Source organism: Lepidochelys olivacea (assembly GCF_965140295.1).
Source record: "Lepidochelys olivacea isolate rLepOli2 genome assembly, chromosome: 5".
Taxonomy (NCBI): domain Eukaryota; kingdom Metazoa; phylum Chordata; order Testudines; family Cheloniidae; genus Lepidochelys; species Lepidochelys olivacea.
The window spans coordinates 116,070,135-116,096,710 of NC_140415.1; the positions used below are offsets into that span (position 1 = coordinate 116,070,135).

The 26,576-nt window shown below is 42.2% G+C and overlaps 1 protein-coding gene across 1 annotated transcript; it reads right to left on the reverse strand.

Moving 5' to 3' along the window:
* Nucleotides 1-21,990: 21,990 nt before the first annotated feature.
* On the reverse strand, nucleotides 21,991-26,268 carry TUSC1 (tumor suppressor candidate 1). The gene has a single exon (XM_084629106.1). It carries the CDS (start codon nucleotides 26,228-26,230, stop codon nucleotides 25,637-25,639), a length of 594 nt encoding a protein of 197 aa, XP_084485232.1. The 5' UTR covers nucleotides 26,231-26,268; the 3' UTR covers nucleotides 21,991-25,636.
* Between the last annotated feature and the right edge of the window lie 308 nt (nucleotides 26,269-26,576).

Below are 26,576 nucleotides of genomic sequence, written 5' to 3' on the forward strand. Positions count from 1 at the left end.
CTGAACTTGGTATGAGATGATAAATGTTGGCATTGAAAAAATCCCCCAAACCCCAGCAGGTCTGCCCCACCCTGTCCAACTGATCCCTACACTCAGTAATAACTCTTTACTTTAACATGGGAAACATCTGGAACTAAAACGTTCTGCTTTCTAATTGCATCTCATTGTAGCTTTATGCTGTAGTTTTTCATTTCTTTTCATATCTCATTCATTCAGATGTTCAAAGGCTGAAGTGTGTCTGATTTTCCATTTTCAGGCCCTAATTGCAGGCTGCCTTTCATTGCAAAATGGACAATATCAGTGTAATGACAGTCATCTTGTTTTGGGTCACAAGGCTACTAATACTCTAGGCTGTAGAACATGTCCCTTCATTATGATTTAATGTTATTTTAGCGGGCTTTAAATTTTACTCTTGCCTTGGGGTTGGTCCTTTGACTTCTCCAGTCATGTTTGCCTGCTGCAGCCTGATGGCAACACAACTCACTGGGAAAGGACACCTCTGTCCATGCCCCTTGACTGACACTGTGAGGGGCATGTAGGCAGAAACTCTTTACTTCTGGACATCTCAGAAGCTTCTCCCTTTGGGGGTGTTTACATGAAGTTACTCATACAAACAGTCATCTTAATTAAAGCAAGATTTATTAAAAACAGAGAACTGAATTTAAAACAAAACCTTTTTGCTTAACATGTCCAGAGTGATTAGTCCCATAAGCTAAATTATATAAGGCATGCTCAACTTATTTAGAGAGAAAAAGTGAATTTCTAATGTCTCCTGAAAGAAAACTACTTTCTCTGACCTCATTGGTCACCTAGATGCCTCATTTGCTATACACATGGCAATTCCCTCTGTTTTCCTAATCAGTTTTCTGAAGACAAAGACACAATAGGGGTTGGTAAAACATTCACCATCTTCTAGACAGAGAAATTCCAAACTCTTTGGACAGGCTATCCGTTTCTTCAGTGAATTCCAAGATTTGGAATGAGAACATGGATTGTGGACTCCTCAACGCTATGGAAAGTGCATGCTATAGTTATTTCTCTACTGTACTGTCACAGTTGCAGAGCTAGTTGCACCTTTGCCCCCTTCCTGGTTTCTGTGAGCGCAACCCCTCAGGTGTTCAGCCTCTTGCCCTTATGTGTCTTCTGATTCTTAGCCTCTTAGAGCAGGGTTCTGATATATCACCCCGTATGCATCAACTGCTTAATGCTCTGCAGGACCAACTGGGTTTCGGGCACCTACATTTCCTCCCTTTGGGAACCTGTGAGCAGTGGTTGTGCCCAACAAGCTTCTTAAAATCAAGTATTTTTATTTCGCAGTTGGAACAAAGCATTAGAGAAAAAAGGATTTTGTAACAAGACCCCGAGCGCCCACTCACAGCAGAGTGTGGAACCATAGCTTCCCCACTAGGCTCTTCAGGCTACTCTTGCCATAGATGTGACGTGGCCCTCCAGCCAAGCCACTTTAAAGCATTCCACCCCTTCTGTGGCGACAGAGCCCTTTAGTTCAAGTCCAATAAAAAACACCCAAAGAAAGGTCTTCAGCCCCCTGCGCTAAGCCTTCAGTGCCTTCCTTACAGGTGGACTCCCAGTGGCAATGGCCATTTCCAGTGTAACATTGTGGGTTGGTTTGATTGGAGGGGAGGGGAAGATGTAAAACAATTCTCTAAAACATTTTTTGTAATAAATTAGCTATAGCTGACCCTAGTATTCCTTTTGTTGGCATGGGATCTGGTGGGCCAGTTGCTCTTTTTCCTTCATCTCGGCAGTGGCCTCCCTACCTGTTTCACTGTCTAACCACTGGCTCCAATCCACCCAACCATCCAGGTCAGCTTCATCCATCTACCAAGGGCCTCTGACAGCCAGTTCTAGCTCGAGGACAGCTTCTTACCCCACATCAGAGCAGCCTGTCTGCTCTCCTTCCCAGCCATCCCTCAACTGCTGGGTTTTCCTCCTCTGAAGTCCAACAATCAGTGCAAGCGTAACAGAGCTCAACTAGCTGACCAGGGCTGACCAGCCTCAAACGTCCTAGTCCATAAAAGGGCAGGCCACCCTGCCACAGATTTTAAAACAGAACAGCCTACATACATCTGTAGTATCACCTAATCTTATGTTTCCTTACAAGCTGAGTTAGACGGGCTTTCCTCAAGTTACAGGAACAGAGCACGACCAATTTACGTTCTCCAGTTGGTTCTCTCCAATCCACCTGTTCAAAATGGTTTGTGTGCTCTCCAAGAAGAGCAGGCTAGAGTCATTAAGCCTACTCACTTGAACATGGTTTCTTAATACCCGTCATGTGTAAGCTTTTAGGCCCAGATCATCAAATGCACGTAGGCTCTTAACTTCCAGTGGAAGATCTTAAGCGAGTTTTAGAAAGTGCCTCCTCTGTCTTTCCCTAGGTGGATAGGTTCTGCTACCCAGATGGCCCCCTTGGGTGAAATACTCTGTACCATGGAATGGAGAAGAACACCACGCCAGTGACAGATCCATACACAATGTTAAAGGTCACCACTGCACTTGTCACTGATACGAATATATTTAGGACTGCCTGTGCAAAAGAAGCACACAAAACCAGAGTGTAACTGGAATGTCCCATTACATCATTAACTGCAAGAGTGACTGGGCGAGGAAAGTATAGGAAACTGATTTTTGTCTTCTTGTTTGGTTCACGAAATTCACTTGCGTTCGATATTATTATGCAATACATTTTTAAGGGCTCCCTGCTTGTTTTTCTGGAAAGATCACTTGCTCAATGTAACTCCAAGAATTGCTCATGCATGAATCATGGTTCTTGGAACTGCCCAGACAACAAAGTGTGTTCTCCAGCAGCAGCATTAGGCAGGCAAAGAGTCAGCTCTTTCTCTTTCTTGGCTTGGTAGCACAGGTTCAGCAAGGGCACCAGCTGGTGGGGGGGTCCCACTGTTGTAATGTGTAGCTCAATTCAAATAGAAAATTCAGGACAAGACTGAAAAGAAGCCTGTTACCCAATTCCCCCAGGTAAAACACTCAACAATTTATTTTCATACCGGCTTGTTTTTCCTATTCACAAAAAAAAAAAAAACCCTCATACACCCACAGACCTTATATTTTTTGAAAAAGAATAAAAATAAAACAAACACACACCACATATACCCAAAAGAGTCAGGTTGTGGCACTTTCCTCAAAGCGTGTGCCAAACACATATAGTACAGGTAGGGTTGCCAATTTTGGTTGGACGTATTCCTGGAGGCTTCGTCACATGACAGTCTTTAATTAAAGATACATCTTTACCTCCTAGAGACTCCAGGACGATCCTGGAGGGTTACCAACCCTAAGTACAGGGCTGGAAATTTTCTTACCACAACGTATGGATAGAGAGCTCCACAGAGGTGGTTGTTTTGTTTATTCAAAGTGGGTCGTGAGCAGGCAAATGCCTCTACACTCACATATCTCGGCAGACTTTTCTGGTCAGGGGCAAAAATTATCTGCATGGGGCATCGTCCTGGGGACGCTGTCTGACAGACAGACAAGACATGCATGTGAATGCTGCTTTTGAAGCATCATGTGAGTCGACTTAGGGCACTTTGTAACCCATTTGTGCATTGAGCCAGACTTTACCTCAAGACGCTGAAGGCAATGCCTACATGTGCCAAGTTCTTACTGCAGTGAATGAAGCCCAACATACTAATCTGGAGCCAGAATCTGGCTCATGGTCTCTTTCTGACAGTCTGATGAAGAGGCTAAATCTTACCTAATATTTCTCATGTTTTTATTTTGCTTACATGACTGCCACTTCTATATCATTGTGCCTGATCCTCCTAGCACTGCACACTGCTAACTATCAGGTGTGCCCCCCTGCAACACGTTAAATGCCCAGAAATAACGTGGGGGGAGGGATAGCTCAGTGGTTTGAGCATTGGCCTGCTAAACCCAGGGTTGTGAGTTCAATCCTTGAGGGGGCCATTTAGGGATCTGGGGCAAAAATTGGGGCTTGGTCCTGCTTTGAGCAGGGGGTTGGACTAGATGATCTCCTGAGGTCCCTTCCAACCCTGATATTCTATGATTCTATGAAATAAGCATCTGGATTGGGCCTTTTATTTGTCATAAAAGTGCTTTGAGCATGGGATTTTCTAAAGCACTTACCATTAATGGGAACAGAGTTAAGCCAAAGTCAGTGCTGAGCACTTTTGAAATCCCACCCTGAATGACTTTTGCCAAGGTTTTTTCCATTTCCATTAGTGCATTTTTAAAAAATTATTATTATTTATTTTTTGCTTTTAGTGGCGGGAACCCCTACCTGGACAGGAATTTAAAGAACAGTCCAAAATAATATTTGAAGACTTAAAACAAACAAACAAACAAACAAAACTTTTTGCTGCAGAAAAACTTCTTGGCCAACCTTTCCATTCCTTAAGTACGACCTTACTTTTCTACTGTGTGATGTCTGTTGATTGCAAGAGTCATTATCATGTCATCTCTGATATTAATGTTTGGAATTCCAGGTACTGTAATGGTCTCTACCTAATGCTTTCATTAAAAAAAAATCCATAAAGTTAGCCAATCAACAAGACAAATAGTATGCAGTCTATTTTTTTTCCTATTAACACCCTTGCCTTACTCAACTTGTTCATTTATCCTTATGTTTTAAAAGGAGCTCTTAATTACTTCCAGTCCCATTTCAGTTGTAAATGCATCTTTATTGCCATTCTTTCATCAGAATAAATCCTCTGGCCTATTCAAAGAGCTGACACTTCACCACTGATTTACAAGTGACCCATTTTTATTAATCAGATGTTTGCACTGGCTTTGCTGCACCTGGAATGCTGTCGCTGATAACTGTTGATGAAGAGCCCCTTTTCCACCTCCTCTCAAAGATGCATATTTTGCATCAATTCACTGTGTGTCAAATGCCACCTTGCAGGAGCAATATCAAATTTTTACTGACAAAAGGCTGAAGTAAAAACAATACCAGAAAATAATATTAAAGAAACAAGGCCTGATTCTGTTGCCCTTATGTGAATAATTCTATCGAATTCAGTGAGACAACTCAGGAGTAAAGACTGCAGGCTAATACCCTTGTATTGAAATTACTCTTAACATTTCTCTTAACAGTCAGGCTTGGGAGCAGGGTAGGGAGAGGAGAAGACAGAACTGGTGAGTGGGAGATTGCCAGGGCCAACTGCAGTAGAATCCATGGAGCAGGGAAGGAAGACTTCTTTACACTGGCGGAGCTCAAGAAAACCCACTGCACCAACTTGCTCTCAGTTGTGGGACAAAGGTGTATGATGAATTTAGCACTAAGTGAGAGAACCATGGAACGCTTCCTGTAGCAGTGCTAATGAATCATACTGCGAGGTCAAGCTTCCAACTTTTGCTGCACTGCGGATTGGATGCTTGCAGGGCATGCAGCCTTGCGACTGCTGATGGGCCAAGTGAGGCAAGGGAGATGACGAGATGGGGATAAAGAATGAGTTGTGTTTGAAGGAGAGTAAATAGAAGGGAGGAAAACAGTAGATGTTGGGCATTTTTCTTCCTAAATGCTTTCCTTTGAGAATGGGAACTCACTAGATGGCCCAGAAATGAGGATTTCTTGGTCTGAAATACATGGGAGTTGATTCCAGCAAGAGTCACTTTCAAAGAAATGCTCTACATACACGAGCTGAGAATCTACCATGCTGCCAGTGGAGCTCCAGTCACCTCAGAGCTATGCTAACTTACACCAGCTTAGGTTCTGGCCTGCTACCAATAGCAGGTGACGCAAGTAACTAAAGTAGTGGCAAAATTTGGTAACCTTGACAGGTTAAGTTGGAAGAACTGCAGCCATCATATGTAATACATATCTCTATTAGAGCTCTAGCAGCCAGTTCAACATAGCTCCATTGACACCATCTGGACTTCTGAATCTCTCTGTCCCCCAATTTTCTACTTTATACTCCAGTGCCTCCTAACCTGAGACAGTATTAGAGGCACATTATGACCCAATCCTGGCTCTCCTACACTGCAGCGCAGGGGGCTATGAAAAAATTGGTTTGTTGTTTGAAGTGATCCATATCTGATAATCTACTGTGTTTCCTCCACTGTACCGAACAGGATGTTTTAATTCACAAGCTTCTCGGATGGAATCTGGAGGTTCACAGGACAGGTAAGGTCTGTTTTTTTTTAAACTATGTTGTTGATTCACATTGAATCAATTTGTATTTTGGATTGATTTTCCAATGGCTGCCATTGAAAAGTTCATCTTTATAACCAGTCACTGCACATTGTGGCAATGTATCCATCAGCCAGCAATGTTGCTCCTCATCTAATAAAAACTAGAGAGTAGATCAAGCTTGAGTCTTTGCTTGCTCCTCACTAGCTTTAAATGCCCTGAATTTGCAGACTGACATTGAAGAGTAAAAGGGGTGCCTGTGGCAAAAATGATGGGCCAACTAAACAGGAAAAAAAACAGAGCTGAATGGCACTTCACCTGCTGATCCTTACAATGTAAAGAAAGGAAACTGCTATGCAAATACAGTTTTGCAAACTATTTAGCTCAGTAAAGTGCCCAGAATTTTATTGAGCTGGTGATGTTGTAGTGTAGGCTTTTGAAAAGATAATGGGAAGTATTGTAAAAAATCCTGACTTAGTACATGGACCATTATGATCTAAACAGTCATCACCCAGGCACGCATTCAAGTCTTGCCGGACAACAGAATGCCTGCAAGCTTCTCATTGTCTTCATCAGTAATCGGAAAGACTAACGCGAACAAGTTGGACATGTTTGAGCCTGATGCATCTTAAATTAAAGAGCCTCCAAATCCGCAGCACGTTGCTTGTAGCATGAAAACTAATAAATTGTAGCTTAAGCATTCCAGCAACATAACATAGAGTGTACTAAGAACTTTTTCTGGCACCACTTTTTCCCCTGGAAAATGTATTCAGTGTAATGGACAGGAGCATATACTGGAGCCCCCACTTGCCCCCCAAATGACGTTAACCAGATTTTCACACTTAAGTACATGGCACTGTAAGCATACAAATATGTATGGGTGTTTTATGCGTGCAAATGTTATTTATGCGCATGGAGTTCAGGAATTTATAAATGTACACAGCCAGTTGCAAACCTTGGGCTGTCTGACCTTGCAAACTTTTATGTATGATATTTCAGTGGACTATTCAAATGCTTATTTGCAGACCCTTATCCCCATTTGCACATGCAGATGTACAATTTGTAAACACACTCACTTAGCATGTAAAAATTAAGTGAACCAAAACACAGAGATCCCAGAATAACCAATCAGAGCTATTAGGGCTCCAAATCAGAAAATACAGGGACTTGAACCAGGATCTCCCATATGCTTAACTACTGGGCTATTGCCTATTCAAGGGTGGGTCTTCTTCTTGTGTTTTCCTTTTTTTGGGGGTGGGGGGGGTAAAAAAATTCCTAAGATCTTGTTTTCATTCCAATATGGAATAAAAACAAAATTCTGAAACCTTGAATGTTTTTGCCCCCCTCAAAATGGAGTTCTTGTTTTCTGGTCAGCCCAAATCATTGACTACAGTTCAGCCATGGTCATTAATGGTCAAGAGTTATTGCCCGCTGAAGGCTGTTCCATAATCTGTGTAGAATGAGTTAGTGGTCTCAACCCAGCTCATAGCGAACAAGATGCCACATCATGAAACTCTACTACATTTGGCACCCCTTGCTGGCTCCCTCCTAAGGGGGACAGAGACTAAATTCTCTCACCCACTCCTGTCCCAAGAGAAAATGCCTCTGAATCAGAATGAGAAAAGGACGGGGGAAGCTTGCACTGCTGTGGACCCATGCTGCAGTACCTGTCTTGGAGAAAAGATTTAAGTCTTCTGTGCTGTCAACCTGGCACCTTTAATGAGCACGATATTCTTGTAACGAAATGTGCCAGCGATATTATAGGTTCTTAATATCTAATTTATAAGAAGTTTAATTCAATTCATTTTTGGCATAGTAACAATACAAAGGCTAGTTGCTGCTTTGAAGTCATTTGCTATTCCTCCTCTTTTTTCTGACTGTCCTTCCACTGGATATTCAGCATCCAGTTATATGATCTCAATGGCAATGCTCATCTCAAATACTCAGTATGTAATGGCAAAAGAAAAAGCCCACCTCTAAATGCCATAATATTGTCATTTTTACTTTGTGAACTTTTAGCAATGTATGGAATGACTGAGTTGTTTCTCCCAGAAGTTTAATATGTATTAGAGTTTATTTTAATTTTACCACATGTATAACGTTTGTTCAAATCAATTAAGTTACAGACTAAGTGTTCAACTGTCATTTCATTATCATTAAAGTCAACATTCTCAGCAATATGCATTTATGAAGGCAATGAGACTTAATATGAACCCTTAATAATGATGGAGATTGCTTTAGTGGCATACAGTCCATTAACAAAGAAATCTTACAAAGGTTTAGAACAGCCACAGAAGACATTTTCAAACATGCATAGTAAGGATTATTAACTCCATAAGCATTTGACAGTTAAGCTACAGATTTTTGTAACATGCAAACCTTCCTACAAATATAATAAAGAACAAAGATTTTAGGGCCCAATCCAACTCCCAGCGAAGACAATATAAAGACTACCACTAACTTCAATAAGCATTGGACAAAGCCCTTACATATTAAGATGCTGATCTTGCAAACAGTTACTCACATGAGTAAAGTATCTTTGCAGGATCAGGCCCTAAGCACACAGCCATGGGCTTATGTGGGTAAAAACTATCCATACATATGTGGATATAATTAAGGACAAGATAATCAGCTTTTCCAAGGAGGAATGGTCATCTGTTAGCAATACCAGGATATTGAATCCCTTTTTTCAAATGCCAGGGCCCTGGATAAGATGTACCAATGATTATCTCTACCTTTGAATTTCTACATAGCATACCTAATGTATTGGAATTCAGTGGTTGTGTTTAGTCTTTTTTCTGTGTTAGAACTGATTGTCAATACAGTCACTATTTTGTTCTCCAGACTTTCACCAATACCTTTTCTACACAGGAATGGTTACTATTTTTACCTTTGTAAAAGAAAATCTTTCTATTCCAAGCAATAAATTCTGTGGATGAGATTTTACAAAAAAAAAAAAAAGGGGGGGGGGGGAAGGAAGGGGGGAAATCAGGCACCTCAGACAGTTGGGTGCCCAACTGCCATTGAGAGTAGTTGTTGACTACCTCCTGTAGGAATTTTTTGATGATCCTACCCTTTATATACTGTATGGATGATCTTCATTTCTGTGAAGAGGAGCCACACTAGATATACACATCACTAAACACCTCGAAATAGGACATGAGATTTAGATGGCTCTTAAGTCTCATATGGATCTTCTGCACAGGGCAAAGATCCAGCCTGCATGCATGTATTTTGGGAAAATGACAAACATAAAGCATGAATATGGGCAGAAGACGTAAGTAAGAAAATGGTAAGAATATAAAGCAGAGCCAGGATCCCATTAACTCTTGTGCTTTCGGTTACCTTCCTCACTATCTAGTCTATCTGGTTCTGATATCACTCATTTCTGTGTAGCTGCACATCACTGAACACACATATACCTACCATGGTTAAAGTCTCTCAAAAATGAGAATGGTTACTTTGTTGTACATCTTCTTCCCTCTTTTCCCTACCCCCTTTAAAACATCTTGATTATTGCTCTCTGAGCCTGATCCGACATGCTGCTGAGCATCCTCAATGCCAATTGAGCTAAGTGGAATTGGAAAGTGCTGAGGGACTTCAGATCTCATTTACTCTGTGGGATTTCACAGTGCTCCGTATCTCACAGGCTCAGGCTCTATGCAGTAAATACACATCAAGATCCGTCACCATGACCCTATTAGGATCACTCTTAATCTCCCTCCCCATATCCTTGCCCTACACACACACACACTACAGTGTTTGAGAGCAGAACATACCCCATAGTTGTCTTTCACTAGAATCCTTGCTCTTCAAAAGCAAGTGACCATCTTGAAGTGATCTATTCCCCCAGTCCCCAGGTCTATTACTTTTTAAATACTTGCTATTAATTTTAAATGAACATGACTGAAAGTGATATTCACTAAATGTTTTGGAAATTTTCCAACCTAACCTACTTTAATACTTAATTGGAATATGCCTTAGGCACTTAACATATATTAGCCTTACACTCATGGTTGTTTAGCTTTGCATAAGATGAAGGAAAATTGTAAACAGCACGCCTTTTGAGACTGGATAGTGCACGTCTAAGGTTAATGAAAGTGACCTTTACACAAATGTGTTACTATCAAATACATATATAAATAAAACACTTGTCACTATCAGGAAACAATTTTGTTATTTAGTTTTTTCTTGGCCCTCCTGCATGGAATCAGTATTGCCTTCTCTTCCCAGCTGATTTTGGTTTAAAGCTCATACTTTAGACAGAAGTTGGGCCACCAAGTGCAAGCACATAATGGCAAGTCTTTAGTCAAGTGAAACTCCCACCGAAGACAATGAGTGTTTTGCCTGAATAACAACTTCAGGATTTGGCCTAGTCATTTGTTTTCATTTTCCTCCCTCTATTTCCAAGCTGTCATGTCTGTTCTCTGATAGTCAAAATTTGAGTACCGTTTTTGAGTACTGAGTTTCCAAGGGTACAGCTGTTAAAAACAATATTCAGTGGAACCATGTGATTATGAAACTCAGTTTACAATGAAGTGAAAGGAAAGTATTACTTTGGCTCAGTGTACCTCAACAGTTTCACTCCACTTAACGTTTTTTTCTACCTGGTGGGTCTACAAAGTACAATTCTCAGCTTGATCCAAGCTCATTAAAGTAAATGGAATGACTCGCACTGACTTCAGACAAATTTTGGATCAGGACCTCAAACATGCTGTGTATGTTACATGAACTCTTTTGCAAATACTGCAGTTGGAGAGCATGGAATTCTGACAGCCTAGAGATACGTACATTTGTTATGACCTAGTGCAAAGCTCTGTTATATCTTCAATGCACTACACAGGAGTCGTGGAGATCAGAAAAAAACTTCAAATCTGCCGTTCACTCAGTTAGCCTCATCACTGGCCAGCATGGGGAAAAGGAAGAAGAACAATCCCCGCAGACTCTGCTGATCCACCTAGTGGCTCGGGGAACAGGCCAGAGACCTTCCCCTCTGGTGGAACCCACAGTCCAGGTTAACTCCTCTGGTATCAAGTAGGGAGCTGGGGGAATGGAGGGATAGGAGGAACCTGGGCTCAACCTCTGCTCCGGGTTCCAGCCCAGACTGTGGACTGCAGCTGTCTACAGGGGCTCCTGTAACAGCTGAGTGATAGCTACAACTCCCTGGGCTACTTCCCCATGGCATCCTCCCAACACCTTCTTTATTCTCACCACAGGACCTTCCTCCTGATGTCCAATAATGCTTGTACTTCTCAGTCTTCCAGCAGTACGCCTCTCAGCTTCTTGCGCCTTTTGCTCCCAGCTCCTCACATGCACGCACACCACAAACTGAAGTGAGCTCCTTTTTAAAATCCAGGTGCCCTGATTAGCCTGACTTAATTGATTCTAGCAGCTTCTTGTTTGGTTGCAGGTGTTCTAATCAGCCTGTCTGCCTTAATTGTTTCCAGAAAGTTCCTGATTGTTCTGGAACCTTCCCTGTTACCTTACCCAGGGAAAAGGGACCTACTTAACCTGGGGCTAATATATCTGCCTTCTATCACTCTCCTGTAGCCATCTGGCCTGACCCTGTCACAATGCCTAGGTGTCACCTACAACCCTACACTGAAACCGATATGGGGTATCATCAAACAATTACAAGCCATACTCATTGAGGACCACACCCTGAAAGAAATCTTTCCTGAACTCCCTCTTTGGGCCTTCAAACAATCCCCCAAAACCTCGCCAAGCTCATCATCAGAAGCAATTTCCTCACAGATCAGGACCCACCAACTCAAAGAGGCACCAGACCCTCGCCAGAACAACACATGCAAAACTTGCAGATACATCTTCACTGGTACAATGATTAGTACCGCCCACAACACAACTTTCAAGACCCATTGGTCCTACACCTGCCTTTCACATGTGGTGTACCTCATCTAGTACTGTAAATGCCCCAGTGACAACTATGTGGGTGAAACCAGACAGTCACTGTGCTCTAGAATGAACTCACACAGGAAAATGATAAAAGACAGAAACACCATATCATTGTGGGTGAACACATTTTACAAAATGATAATTCCGTATCTGACCTCTGAGTCCACATCCTCAAAGGAAACCTGCACAACACCTTCAAAAGATGAGCCTGGGAGCTAAATCATAACTTTTACTACACACTAAAAATCATGGTCTTAATAAAGACATTGGATTTATGGCTTATAACAACAATCTGTAACCCACTAACCCCCCTTTTTTGTCTTGTGACTGTGAGGGTTTTAACCTGATCATTCACCTTGAATGATCCCTGGAAATGTGTGTTAACTACTTATGTTAAACAATCTGTTCCCCCTTGTATTTAGCTGTGACACTTTATCTTTCCCAGATCTGAAGAAGAGCTCTGTATAAGCTTGAAAGCTTAACTCTTTCACCAATAGAAGTTGATCCAATAAAAGATATTACCTCACTGTGAAAAAAAAAAAAAAAAAAAACCTTCCCTGTTACCTTACCCAGGGAAAAGGGACCTACTTAACCTGGGGCTAATATATCTGCCTTCTATCACTCTCCTATAGCCATCTGGCCTGACCCTGTCACACCACCAACTCTGAAATTCTAGAGTTTGGGAATATAAGTAAATGCTACTTATTACAAACCCTCCTCAAAACAAAATTAAAAAGAGTTTGTGGTGTTTAAACTTAATTTAAAAAAAAAAAACTTGAAAATTTCCCAAAAATCTTCCCAATCACTATTAAAGAACAACCTCTTACCTCTAAGCCCTACAATAGCTCCCACTTCTAGTTTATTGTATGAATCAAAGATTCCTTCTTCAGTCATTATCTACTGGTACTTTCCTTTGAACACTTGGGACTCATACTTTTTTCAAACTAATGAGTTAGCAAAAATACATGAGGACTTGTGGAGGATAAACAACATGATGGTACTCCCAAGACCTTTTATGAAATAGCTCTGCAAACTATCTCACCTTAGCATCAATGAAAATGGTAATTTGCCATCACTGTGTGCATCTAATTTTAATTGTTCTGTGGTGTTCAATTTAAAATCCCAGACCTAACATGTCAGAAAATTTAAAATCTGAAGAAAAATAAAAGGGGGAGGAGAGTGGCCATTATTTAACACAAAAAGTAATAACCATCATCATTTCTAATTATCAAATCAGTCATGGGCAGAATTTTTTTTGGACAGGTTTGAACAATGAAGGCTGTCAAATAAAGCCACCAAATGCTTTCCTTATCACCTTGAAAAGAGACAAATCAGGTTCAGTTAGAATGTAGCAGTGTCAGATCGTGAATAGCCACATGTGCCCACATGACTTTACCTTTGAAGTCCTCAAGTTTATTAGCACATTAGAAAAAATACACATCTATTCCCTTTTGTTTCCCAAATCTGAACACTTTGAAATGTGAAACGCTTTACGCGAATGGAGATACAGAGCCAAATCCTCTAGCTGATTTGTGCTGCTCCAGCAATGGAAAGCCACCTTACACTGCTGCAGGAAAATATCACTTGTGTCACACAGAGCTGGTTTATGCCCAGACCCTGCAATTAACTTTATGCTGCCAGATCCCTGTGCCTGCTTAGGGTCCCAGTGACTCTAGGAGGGCTTCAAACATACTCAGGAATCTGCACATGCACAGCACCTTGAAGGATTGAGTCTACAGTGGCTCTACATCATCCCTCTCCTTGATCCAACATTCAGGAACCATGGGGTACGCCTGTGATCTACAGCTGCTAGAATGGCCCTTTGGAACTGAAGGAAGCAGAGCACAACTCCAGTTAGAGAGCGTAGTTCCTGGCTGTCTCCAAGAAGAAGGAATATGCTTATATTTTAGAACTCAAGGGAGGCCAAAACTGGCAAGAAAATTGTCAGCTGGGCATTCAGGCAGAGCAAAAGAGCTGTACAGTTTCCTCTCTAATGGGTGCCCCTGGGTGCTTCAAGGACACTGACCAAGATCAAGGGGAGTATAGGGAGCATTTTGAAATATGGGTCTCATTCTCTCACTTATTCCTAATTTACAGCAGTGAAATTCCATGCAAGTGAATGGAGTTACACAAGCTGACCCAAAAATTCTGTTGTGCAGTGCTCATATTCAGCATTTGTATCCAAATATCAGGCCTACGTCCAACAATTAGTCCTACACATCTCTGAACACTAAATGCAACTGTGTTTTAAACAAACAAATATCAGAGCTTTGCTTAAAAAATATTCCCATGCTGACAAAGTAGATTCATTGATTCCTGGCTGGTATTGCATAGATATTACTCAAACCAATCTTGTACCTGGTGAACAGGACTAAGTTCTCTAGCAAGTGGGATAACTACAGACAGTGAATATAAAAGACATCTATAAGTTTGAAGCTCTAAAATAAGACAGGGCTCACCAGAGCTGTCCAGGGGATATTGTAGAAGCATCTTACTGTACCTATAAAGGCAATAAACCTTCAATATATTTGGGTCAAGAGAGGTTAGGAAAGTTTCTTTTCAGCAATCAACATTTTAAAAAATATACACAGTCAGCAACAGACTGAGAAATGTCCTTCTGGAGAAGCTCTGTAGCTATGCATAACAATTTTACAGCTGGTTACAGGTTATGAGTTCAGGAAATGAAATGCAGACAATCTGAGAAATAAAAATAGCCTGATGCAATATTTGTAGAGTGCTTTGAGTATTTTATTTCATTTAACCATTTTAATGGTTAATAGAAAACTGTAACAAATTTTTATGCTAGGTTTCTTACACTATAATTATCTGGATCCCCTCATCTCCATTTACTGCTCCAGCACAACAAGACTTCCCCAGACACTAAGAAACTGCACTTGCTTATAATTCCTCTCTTTATGAGACTTTTAAGTTGAGTGCTGCACACACAATTTTCTTACTCACTTTGTCACCAGTTCTTGGGCAGACAGAATTAATTTTAGTAACAACCATTGTCCAGCAGACACACAATATCAGTATTAGATTCTGTTACTCCAGAAGGACCAAATTCTGCTCATCTTTCTCATGTGAGTAGTCCTATTGGGTTCAATGGCATTTAAGGCACAAGCACTCAGCAAATCAGACATATACAATGTATGGAAGATTCTTAATTATAAATACACAGAATAACAGTAAAAAATTTCCATCATATGAGCATCACCTAAGTTTACAAGCAGTTAACTATGAAGCTAACTGTCTCAGACCTGGAACTGCACCTAAGGCTTTGCTGTCCATATGTATGTAGCTAAGTTAGCTTTGTAATTAACTACCTCATCTCCTGAATTACACCTAAAGAAAGCTGAGTTGCTGGTTAAAAAGAACTTTCATAGTGCACAATTCCTGACTAAACTATTAAAATACATATCTTAGAAGTAAGGGATCTCACCATATAAAAGGTCTAAGTCAAGAGATACTAGACAGTTATGTCATTGACCATAGCACACACAAGCAAGAATTTCAAAGATGTTACAAGATGCTACACACGGATATCTAAGGTTGTAGGGGGAAAAAAAGAGTCTGATGTTAAACTCCAATTCTGCAGCTGACTGCACAGGTGCACCCTTATGTGCAATCAGTTGCAAGATCATGGCCTTATAGTGTTTTATTTGCGTAGTAGTATATGGTCATGAAATTAAAGACTTTTGTACTGCATATACACAAAGAAGCACAGTCAAGATTGCATGTAGAAAAAATCTTTACTTGTCCAAAATGACCCAGAATCTCAGATGTTTTCATGGTGACTATAGTGGGTGCAGAAACAAAATATTTTTCCATTGTTTCAGCTGGAAGATGTCTGACTCAGAAGGGAGGGTCTAAGAGCAGCTGCCATGTAGTTTTTGATTTTATTTTTCTGAAGAAAATTGTTGGATTAACGTCACATCCTGTCGGCTGCAGTACTAGTGTAAAGTTGGGAAGTCAATGGGTGTACCATCCGTTGACAGTTAATGAATGAGAGAGTCTCTGCTGGAGCAGTGAAAAACAGGTGGAACTATATTATTTATGTATGTTTATTTCAGAAGAGGAGCTAGCAAACTTTTTCGCAACTTGCTTGAACAGAGTGTGCATTAACGAACTGCAAAATGCACTGCTTAGCAGTTGATAATTTCAGAAATATTAGTGACTTAAATGTTCACACTGAAAATACAGTATTGAGACAGTAGCTGTGAGACTGTGCCTCATCTTGTTACAAAGAAGAATGGTTGTGGGTGCATTAGATGAATGTGGGGAGGGTTGAGCCCAGATCTCAATGGTCATCCTTTGTTCTAATTTTCAATTTACGGACAGCAGTTGGATGATTTTCACATTTGCTTTCTGCTAGAGAGACTCACATGATGTAGGTTGTCTTTCCTCTTCACCTGGCAAGTGCTTGCTTAAAGGGGATGTGCTTGGTGATGCAGTAGTAGTGATATTAAGGATATTAATTACTAATCATACGAAGGAGATCAAGGTGTTGGTTTTAACCATCTCTCTATTTTGGTCACCTGAGAAACCTTCTCTCCCTCTCTATTCAATATGTCCACAGGTGAAATCAACACAGGCACTCAAAGTGGAGACCCTTCAGTCTAAGAATAAGGATTAAAGGAAACAGCTGGAGAACAGATGCACCAATGAATAAATTAACCCCACAACAATAATCAGATACTCAGATAATCCTATTTCTCCTTTTACAACTAAATAGACTCTCAATCACACAAACAGCATAAAAGTAAAATCAGAGCAATCCCAAGGCCTATATACAGGTTTTGGATCATCTGTGTGGACTGTTCTCTCTTGTGTGCAGTATGACCTAGTGATTGAGCACTGGACTAGAACTCAGGAGACCTGGGTTCTGTTCCCAGTTCTGCTGGACTGCTGGATGAGTTTAGGCAAATCCCTGCACCTCCCTGTACCACTGTTCACCCGTCTGTAAAATGGGGATAACGGATATTGAACTCCTTTATAAAGTACTTTGAGATCTAGTGATGAAAAGCACTATATAAGAGTTGGGTACTATTATGTGAACCCCCATTACCATAATATCTCACAATCATGAAGGTATTTACCGACCCAGCCTTGTGAAATAGGGAGATACTGTTATCCTCATATTACAGATGGGGAACTGAGAGGGTACATGATGCACCCAGAATCACACAGGAAGTCTGTGGCAAAGCAGGGACTTGAACCCAGGACTCTCAAGTCCTCAGCTAGAGCTCTAATCACTAGACCAACCTTACTCTTGTGCTGAAGCTCTCTAGGACTGACCAAGAAAGATTAAATTTACAATACACAATGGAATAAATGTTACAAGCCTGACTGTTGCTTAGGTGTCTGGTGGGGTAGCACCTGCCTGGCACCATGTGAGCTTTCACATGAATGTGCACCCACAGACTAGGTCTTCATTTGTCCCAGAACCCTTCCTGTCTATCTGAACAGGAGTTAAGCAGTACTCACTGTTGTGTTGTCCCCCTCCAAGGCAGGAAGATTTCTCTGGATGAAGCAGGTCTCTGGGTTGCTCAAGCCCTTGGCTTCCAGCCTAAGGGAAGCCTAACAGATGAAACTAGCAGTCAGACCTCTCTCCTTGGATAGTGGCATTCAAGGAATACTTCCCAATCCAGATTTGCTTGCTTACCTTTCTCCCTACTGTTTTTGGCCCTTTGATTGCTTGGGGAGAAGGGGGACCTGACAGGCTGGCTTCTCTTTACTACTTGACTCCAGCAGCCATTTTGGAGGCAGATGAGGGTGGTTAAAGAGAAGAGAGACACTTCTTGTCAAGGTGAGGGTAACTGGACTCTTCTGAGAATTAAAATGGAACTCTCTCTCCTACCCTGGAGAAAACAACTGAGGGTTACAACTCTTTCTGCTGCTAGAAGCCAACTCCCCTACCATCTCTCCAAATAATGGGCCAGGGTAGATTTGCTGTGAGTACCTGAACTGTCCCAGTGCCTACAGGATGTGGTTGGTTTTCCAAGCATGTCAGTCAGGGTGCTGGCCTAGTAACTCCTCCTCTTGCCTAGTCCAGCCCCCCCATCCAGATTTCACCTGCACGGGTTAGGAAGTCAATTTCTGCAACTATTTCTTCACCTCTACATCCATGCTGCTACTTCAAAACAGCAAGGAGGCAACACCAAAAATAGAGAGGATGATGCTAATAATGATTGGTACTGTGTGTGATTCAACTATTATTGACATTTTATGTATGCTTTTCTTTTTCTCCCTTTTCCCTTATTGCAATTTAAATGAATAAGGAGGAGGAGAGGGAACTATAGCTCTTGTCTACCGGGAGCTTTCCTGGAAGATTCTATAGTCATCAGGAGAGAATTAGTGGGATGACAAGGCAAAAAGAAAAAAAAAGAAAAATCTTTGTGAAAATTAACAAATCTGGAATAGGATGAATGTTCACAACTTCAGCAAAGTAAGTTTAGGTACACAAATGCTGACATTTTGCACCTACAACCATCCCGGTGATAAACTGTCTAAAGCCCAGATGTTCCAAGCTTGGTGAGTTAGACCCAGATTTTAAAGATATTTATGTGTTGCTCTGCTCAGGGTTGCAAGGCCAAATGCCCAGATCCTCAGAGATATTTAATTTAGAAGTCTAACTCCCACTGATTTCAACGGGAGTTAGATGCATAAATACTTTTGAGGATTTGCGCCTAAATAACGTAGGTGTCCAAGTCTCATGTTCAGAAGTGATTTAGGCACTTAGGAGCCTACATTTCATTAAAAGTCAACAAGGCTCAGATCCACAAAGGGACTTGGGTGTCTAAATACCACTGCAAGCCACAAGAACCCTCATTTAGCTGCTGCCTAACCTTGTCGGTGCCTAAACTCACTCATCACCAAAATTTTCATTAGAGTTCCCTAACTGCCTAAGTTTCTGCCTGTGGGCATGCACATTGCTCAGGAAGATAGCTAGACATTTATGTCACACCTAAGCTCTAGCAGGATCCTCAAATCCGGTAAAGACAGGCTATTTTGTCTGTGGGGCTAATTGGGCAGGTGTGTTCTGAGCACAACTAAATCCACACAAAATGGCCAGAAAAAAAGCTTAATTATCCTGTTTAACCCAATGGTTAGAGGACTCTGCTGGGATGTGAAAAACCTTGCTTCAATTACTTTCTCTGCCTGATGACAGACAGAATTCAACAGGGGTTTCCCACCTGTCACGGGGTGCCCAACCACTGGACTATGGGATATTCTATGTGGGTCTTCCTCCATCTCTCCTGTTGAAGCCATTCCACTTTGTAAAAATAATTAAATATACATTGGACCAGACAGAGAGTGAGAATGACTCTATATAGTCTGGGGGTAAAGGATCCCTGTTCAAATCTATTCTCTCATCAGGAAGAGGGAGAACTCAGCCAGGGTCTCCCATATCCCAGGTGAATACCCTAGGCTAAAGGTGTTCAGGAGGCCTCCTCCTCTACAAACACACTCCCATTTTGTGTGTAGGTAGGCACGTGTCCTCTCTGTTCTTGCAAGAAACCGCTTAGGTGTCTACAGTGCCTGACTCCAGAAGTGTTTCCAGCCATGGGTCCCTCCTGCCTAGAGTTAGGCACCAAACTCCCTGAGAGAGGCATGACTTGGGGCACACCCCTCTCTTCAGCATCTGCTATTGACCAGCTTAGGTAGCTCCATGCCTAACATGCTGGATTTGTGGCTCCCATTCTCAAGTGCCTCTCTCTCTCTCCACACATTTTACAAGGAGCCTAGACAACTAATGCAGGGTTTATGGATTCCGCTGGGTGCCTAAAAGTTAGGCAGTGCTACATTCAGCATTGCAATGCCCAAGTCCCTTTGTGGATCTGGCCCTGAGCCTTTACCCAACCAAAACTGTTCCCAGTCACCGTTCCCACTTCAGTTTCTTATTAATAAGAGATTATTCTGACTGCCTCACACAGGGATAAAGTGTTACTGAACACATACAGGCATGGTTGTGACTGAAGCTGAGGGAAGAGTCTAGAGTTAATGAAGGAATAGGAACAGAGGTGTAGCTAAATTTTTGCAATTAATATACAGGCACACCAGCTGTTACACCTCAGTGGATTATTATCTCTATAATTTTCATAAGTAACCATTATTAGTAACAATCATGACCACTAATATATCAGGCATGATATATAATATGCTTTGCAGCTATATCACCTGGCCTATGATCTACTCAGTGCTTACACCCTGATCAATGGCAAGCTGGGTCAAGTACTTGGATGCAAGATCTTCAAAGAACACCTAGGAGCTGTAAAAGTGACATTGATTGCAGTACTCTTCCTTTTCAGGTTAATACTGAGATAATGCTACAGAGCATGGGGTCAGGGAGCACTGTGGTAAAACAGGTGCCAAGTTTCAGAAAGGATGTAAAACAGAGGTCCTGCTCACGTGTGGTCATTAAAAAAAGATCCTACCCACTCACAGTCTACAGTACTTGTAGGAGCGCTGCTATCCACACAAATTTCATCTGAAGTAATTGGCCCTAATGAACGCTATTGCTAATAGTCTCAGCCAATGCTAGGGACTAGGGATGGGATCCACAAAAGGACTTAGGCATTGTAATGTCGAGCATCAAGCCCAATGACTTCCCCTGTGGATAAATATTTAGTTGTTGGACCAGAGAGAGAGAATGGGAATTACTCTGTTGCCCCATGATTAGGGCATGCACCTGGTAGGTGGGAGACCTTGGGTCCAGTCCCCCTACTCTTTCATAATTTTCCACCGTAGAAGAGCTTCAACAGGAGACACTGACAGAGCACCACAGCAAAACATGCCATAGCTCAGTAGTTAGAGAACTCTCCTGAGAGATATGACCCCCGTTTAAATCCTCTCTTTTGTCCACTGGCAGAAATAGGGGGAATTGACTGGGCCTCCCACATCCCAGGTGAGTGCTCTCACCACTTGGCTATAAGTTATAAGGTGGGCCATTCCTTCTCCAGCTGTATTTTGAATGAGACCCAATCTAGTAGGCACCCTGAAAACACACCAAATGCCTACCTTTCCCTCATTTGTTGCAGATAGGTACCCAGATGACTAGAGGAAGACAGCAGTGTGCACACCGAGACTGAAACATAGGCGTATATGACATTTTTACCCTGAAAAACGTTAGGCACCTAAACTCAGTTAGTGCTTAAAGGACTGGCAAGAGTTTTATGGAGCACAGTGGAGCCAAAACTAGGATTTAGGTGCCTACATCTGGGGTTTAGACACTTCAGAACTTTTGTGGATCCCACCCTACATAGGTATGAAGACTCAACTAGTTTCTCATTGGAATGGATTTTCCTTCAGGAGCTTGCAGTCACTGCATGCCACGCCTGTGTTGCGCACCACAAAGTACTTTTTCCCCAGTGATGCTAGTCCGACACTTTTTCCCATTTAAGTTTACACCTTACATCCAATTTAAATCTTTTCATTCAATTAAAAAACTACTTTAAACATAATTCAATAGCTTTACTTCAGTGATACATAATGAAAGGAAAGCATACAAGAATGACATATGTTCTTTTTCTGAGGTATGCAACTAAACTATGCTCTCTTCCTTACTGCCACACTGCCCATTTTGTGCTGTGACAGGGACCCCTTCCTCTTCCTGCATAGTCACTCCTCCAACAACCTCTCTACAGCCTCTCTTATCACTCTTCCAGCCTTCTATCTTTTGCTATTCTAGCTCAGTCCTGCTCTGGTACGCATGAAGCTGGTAGGCAGAACAATGAGTGAGGGATTCAGTAGAAGTGGTCAAGGAGAAACATTAGTAGCAAAAATTTAAACAAAATAAACCTTTTGTATATTTTATACAATAAAATTCTGGCATATTACTATTTTAATTGTAACAAGGTCTGATTTTTTGGGGGAAAGGAGTTTCATATGGAGCAGCAGTATATTATAGGAATTGTATAGACACACAATTACTTTATCACAACTCACAAAGCTCCAAGCCAATATTTTAATTTTAAACCATCACTTTCAGCAGTCTGGTTTGAACAGGGACTTTCCATATAGCTTACAAATTAATGGTGTAACTAGGAAGTACGTACAAGTAAATTGATACAGGACAGAGAGGAGACTGTGAAAAGGGAAGCGTAACAGACGACTTATTTCATAGGAGGGTAGGTGAACTAAACTAATCTGAACTGCTTTAGTTTATCACAAAGACATTTAATTTATTTCATTATACTCTGCGGGCAAGTTAAAGCACGCCAAGGCCTTAACATATTCAAGGAGATGAGTATAGCGGACAAAGGCTCCTTCAGAGAGCAATATTTAATAAAACTTAAAGTAGGTCTCAGAAGAGTCGTAGAATGTGTATTAACTATGGCACCAACACTTGAGATACGCTGTTCACATGCACGTGTTTTAAAGTAATTGCCATCACACACATACACACAAATCCCAAAAATGATTTTAATATAGGTATGGGGGGTGAGGCTAGAGAAATGAAGAGAGGCCACAAAAGAGATAGATAATGAACAGTCCACAGGTAAGAAGGCTAAATGTTCATGTAAGAAACAAGAGACGTTTTTTCGTTAGTTATGATGGGAGACGGCAAATCTACACCCAGATCAAAAGGTTTCCATTTTTCCAAATGGAGTAGGATATTTCAGCAAATGAGTTAAAATAACCTAATTTGTTTTTCACGTTTTGTAAAACACATTTTAATAAAATTATCATTTAGCTAGAATAATCAAGTTTCATTATTTATTCTGATCAATATTTACACAGAGAAACAGAAGCCTAAGTATGTATGAAAAAACCCTACGATTATAGAAGGCCGATTTTCCTCTAAATTCTTCATACATGGTACTACAAAATACCGTGTGTGAATCATAAGGCAGCCAAAAAAAGTGTGTGTTTTGTTCTAAAGAGATTTAAAAAGAGGGAAGTGATTCACTGGTTCAGGGAGTTACAGATTATTATAGCAACCAAAATGAGAAAGCAACTTTCCCCACCAAATATTTGAGGGAGGCATGGAGGAAAGGAAACTAGAAGGATATATAATCAAGTTTTGAAAACCAGGTGGGCAATTTTTAATTGTATGAAAAAACAAATAAAATTAGAGAACATGAGGAGAAAATAGGGGTGGCACAGCTCCATTTACAGAAAATAGTCTGGAGATGACATTCTGCAACCCCCAAAAAAACGTAGTCAAGAGCAGGCATTCAATAAGAACATAAATGTGGAAGTGCAATAGCCACCGCCAGGCACAATAAAAGACAACTGAGGATTCCACAGCAAGTAGATCAAGAGAAGAACGAACACTGGGAATGCGCTGAAGACAGTGATAGACAGATTTAAACATGGGAGTTGAAGGAAGTAAAAGATGTAAGGTCTAGGACAACTATGATTTCTGGTCCTGAGTAGACATCTAAAGTCTAAATTACTGAGAGTGAGAGTAGAACCAGAGATCTAAGACTAAGAGGATCAAAACAGAAAGACCAAGCAAGTTTAAAAAGAGGGAAGGTTACGTATCCTATAAAATTGTAACATTCCTTCCCATCACCTTAAAGTCTTGATGCTGTGAGTTCTAACTTGAAAAATATTATCAAAATTATTCTTGTACAAGTGATGACCACAAGGATTTTAAGGTAAATTATATTGCACTAGAGCCAGAAATGAGTTACTGTTGCTATGGTATTAAAAGATCATTTTAATATTGAAGGTTGTTAAGGGCCTGCTCTTGCAGCTCTTAGTGAATGATTTAAAAATGAATTTCCTGTGTTCAGATGTTTTCCACCATTATATTGTAACCACACACTATCATAGAATCATAGAAATGTAGGCCTAGAAGGGACCTTAATAGGTCATCTACTCAAGTACTATAAGCCTGTATTATACTATTCTTCTACTAAACCATACAAGTTGCTTGGGCATTTTTCTTTCTAAATTCCTCTTTTCATTTGCACTTTATACATCTACTTTATTGGGAATGGTTCACAGAACACAGTAACTTTTATTTAATAGAAAACACATTTGGGCAGGTCACTGATTTTTTGTACCCATTGTACATCACTAATATACTTTTATTAGCCAATTTAAAGTGGTTAGTAAGGGTAGTTTCAATCTAATGAGCAAACAAGACATTTAGAAACTGACATTCTAGAATTCCCATTAAAGACTCAGCAAGATGAACTGCAAAGCAAAGGTCCTCTTTACACCTATCACATTAAAGGGGTATATTCCCCTAAAACATAATTAAGATGCTTTTATGTATTGATATTGGTTTAATAAATGATACTGTACATTTTAGATCACAATTAAATTTGTACACTGGATGCTACACACTCTTTTAAACCTCAATTATATAAAACAATAGTGAAGTTGGTACAAGTATTCATCTTTTCCCATAAATATATCTAACTCCAAACAAAGTTTGAGGTGTGTGGGTTTTTTTGTTTTTTAAAAGGTTACATAAGTACCACCTTCTCTCAGTCAAAAGTTTAGTAATTAATTTTTAGGGGACCCATCCCACAAATAGTGGCATCCAACCCTAACTTTGCTCATTTGATTAGTCCTACTAAAGGTAATGGGACTACTGATGCAAATAATGTTACTCTTATATGTATACGAGGTTGGTCTTTCAGATAGCAAATAGAAACTAAAAATTAAAATAGCGTCCGTTATTTATGTAAGCGAAAAATAGTTTTTTCTTAAAACAAAGTCTGATAAATAATTGAGTAGCTTGTTTCTTAGAATTTTGAAAAAAACCTCAGTACCAAAATTTAAGAACTTTGAAGAGTAACTATTTACAGTACAAACAATGGATATATTATATTTAACTGCATATTACAAATCACATCTAGGAGAAGCGTTTTGGTATGTCAAGGATTTATTTAGCATGACCTGTGTTTTTATGAATTGGAAGTGCCATGTCCAGATAAATTATGCAACAGAGAACAATGAACAAATCAATAGTCAAAGATGTACAGAGAATGGAGTTGCAGATGATATCCAATCAATTCAGGAGGATTCCAAGAATTATCAGCTTTCATTTAAAGTGCTGTCAAAAATAAATCTGGCACACAAACTTTTCATTTTTTAAACTGATATACATGGGTACCAAAACCTAGTAGCAGGCTAACAAATGTGCCATTGTTGGGTCATCTACAGGGCTATTACGGCCTCTATGAGATTTGTTCACTCCTGCACAAAGATAACTAGACATACAGGTCCAAAAATCAAAACTGAGAAGGCAGACAGGGCAATGCCAGGAGGTGACAACGTCCAGAATCCATTTCTCCCTCTGGGAGGAGCCTCACCCCAACATCCAGGGGCAGGAGGCACCTGTTGCTGTGAGGCCCTTTCCCTCCTGCTGCGTGGGGCTCCTTGGGGCCTCCTTCAGATGCCGCGGCTTCTCCTGCAGGAAGTTCCCGTCCGTGCCTACTTCCGGGACCCAAAAAACCTGCGGGGCGGAGGAGCCCCGCTGTGAGGCGGCCCCAGGGTGCAGCCGGCTGGGACCGCCTCAGGCACCAAAGGGGGGGTTGGAGAGAGTGACGGGGGGCCCCTCACCCCAGTGATCTGGCTGTGTGTTGGGGGGGGAGGTCCCCAAACCACTGCGGAGCCCAGTCAGCCTCCCCCCGGTTACAGGGGCGGCACCAGGCTCCTCTTCTCCGGCGGCTGCTGCCGCCCCAGGGGCGGTGGCTGCTCCCCGTCCTCCTCCTGCAGCAGCTCGTCTAGCTCCCCGTCCTCCTCCAGCCCGTCCTGGGCCCGGCGGCGCCGCAGCTGCTGCAGGGCCCGCCGGTGCCGCTCCTGCAGCCGCCGCAGCTGGGCCGCGAGCGCCGCTTCCTCCTTCTCCTCCGGCGGCGGCTCGGGGGCGGGGCCGGGGCCGGGGCCGGGCCGGGGCGGCGCGTCGGGCTCCGGGCCGGGCCCCAGCAGCGCCTGGCGGAAGAGGCTGCGGTTCTCCCGGCGCAGGCGGCGGTTCTCCAGCCGCAGCCGCGCGTTCTCGTCCCGCAGCCGCGCGTTCTGGCGCTCGCGCTCCTCGCGGGCCCGCACCGCCTCGCTGTGGCTGGCGGCCAAGTCCGCGTATCGCTCCGCCAGCTGCTGCGGCGAGCCGCCCGCCAGGCCCCGCCAGCCGCACGCCGCCTCGCCTCCGCCAACGGCCGGCCCCCGGCCCCTCCGCGAGCCCGCGCCGGGCCCGCAGCTCCAGCGCCGTCCAGCACCGCGCATGCGCCTCATCCGTGCAGTGCCTTCGCGGCTCTGGCTCCGCCCGCCTCCTCGGCGCAGCCGCGGAAGCGAGACGCTTAATGCTGACGCAGCGTTATGCAAACGAGGGGGCGGGGCTACAGCCTGCTGGAGCGGGACGGAGCAGCGCGTGCTGCCCGCTGTCTTTGTGGCCCTTGCAGGGCCGGAGGTGCAGGGTGGGGGCTGCAGGGGCGCCTCCTCTCCCTTTTTAAAATATTTTTTAAATAGCAGAACTCGCCCACTAAATCATGTGGGGAAGGTCAGGGCACCTGCTCTGAAAATACAAAGCGTTCCAGCAAGCCACGCTTTCCACAATTATTACAGAAGGATTCAACCGGCT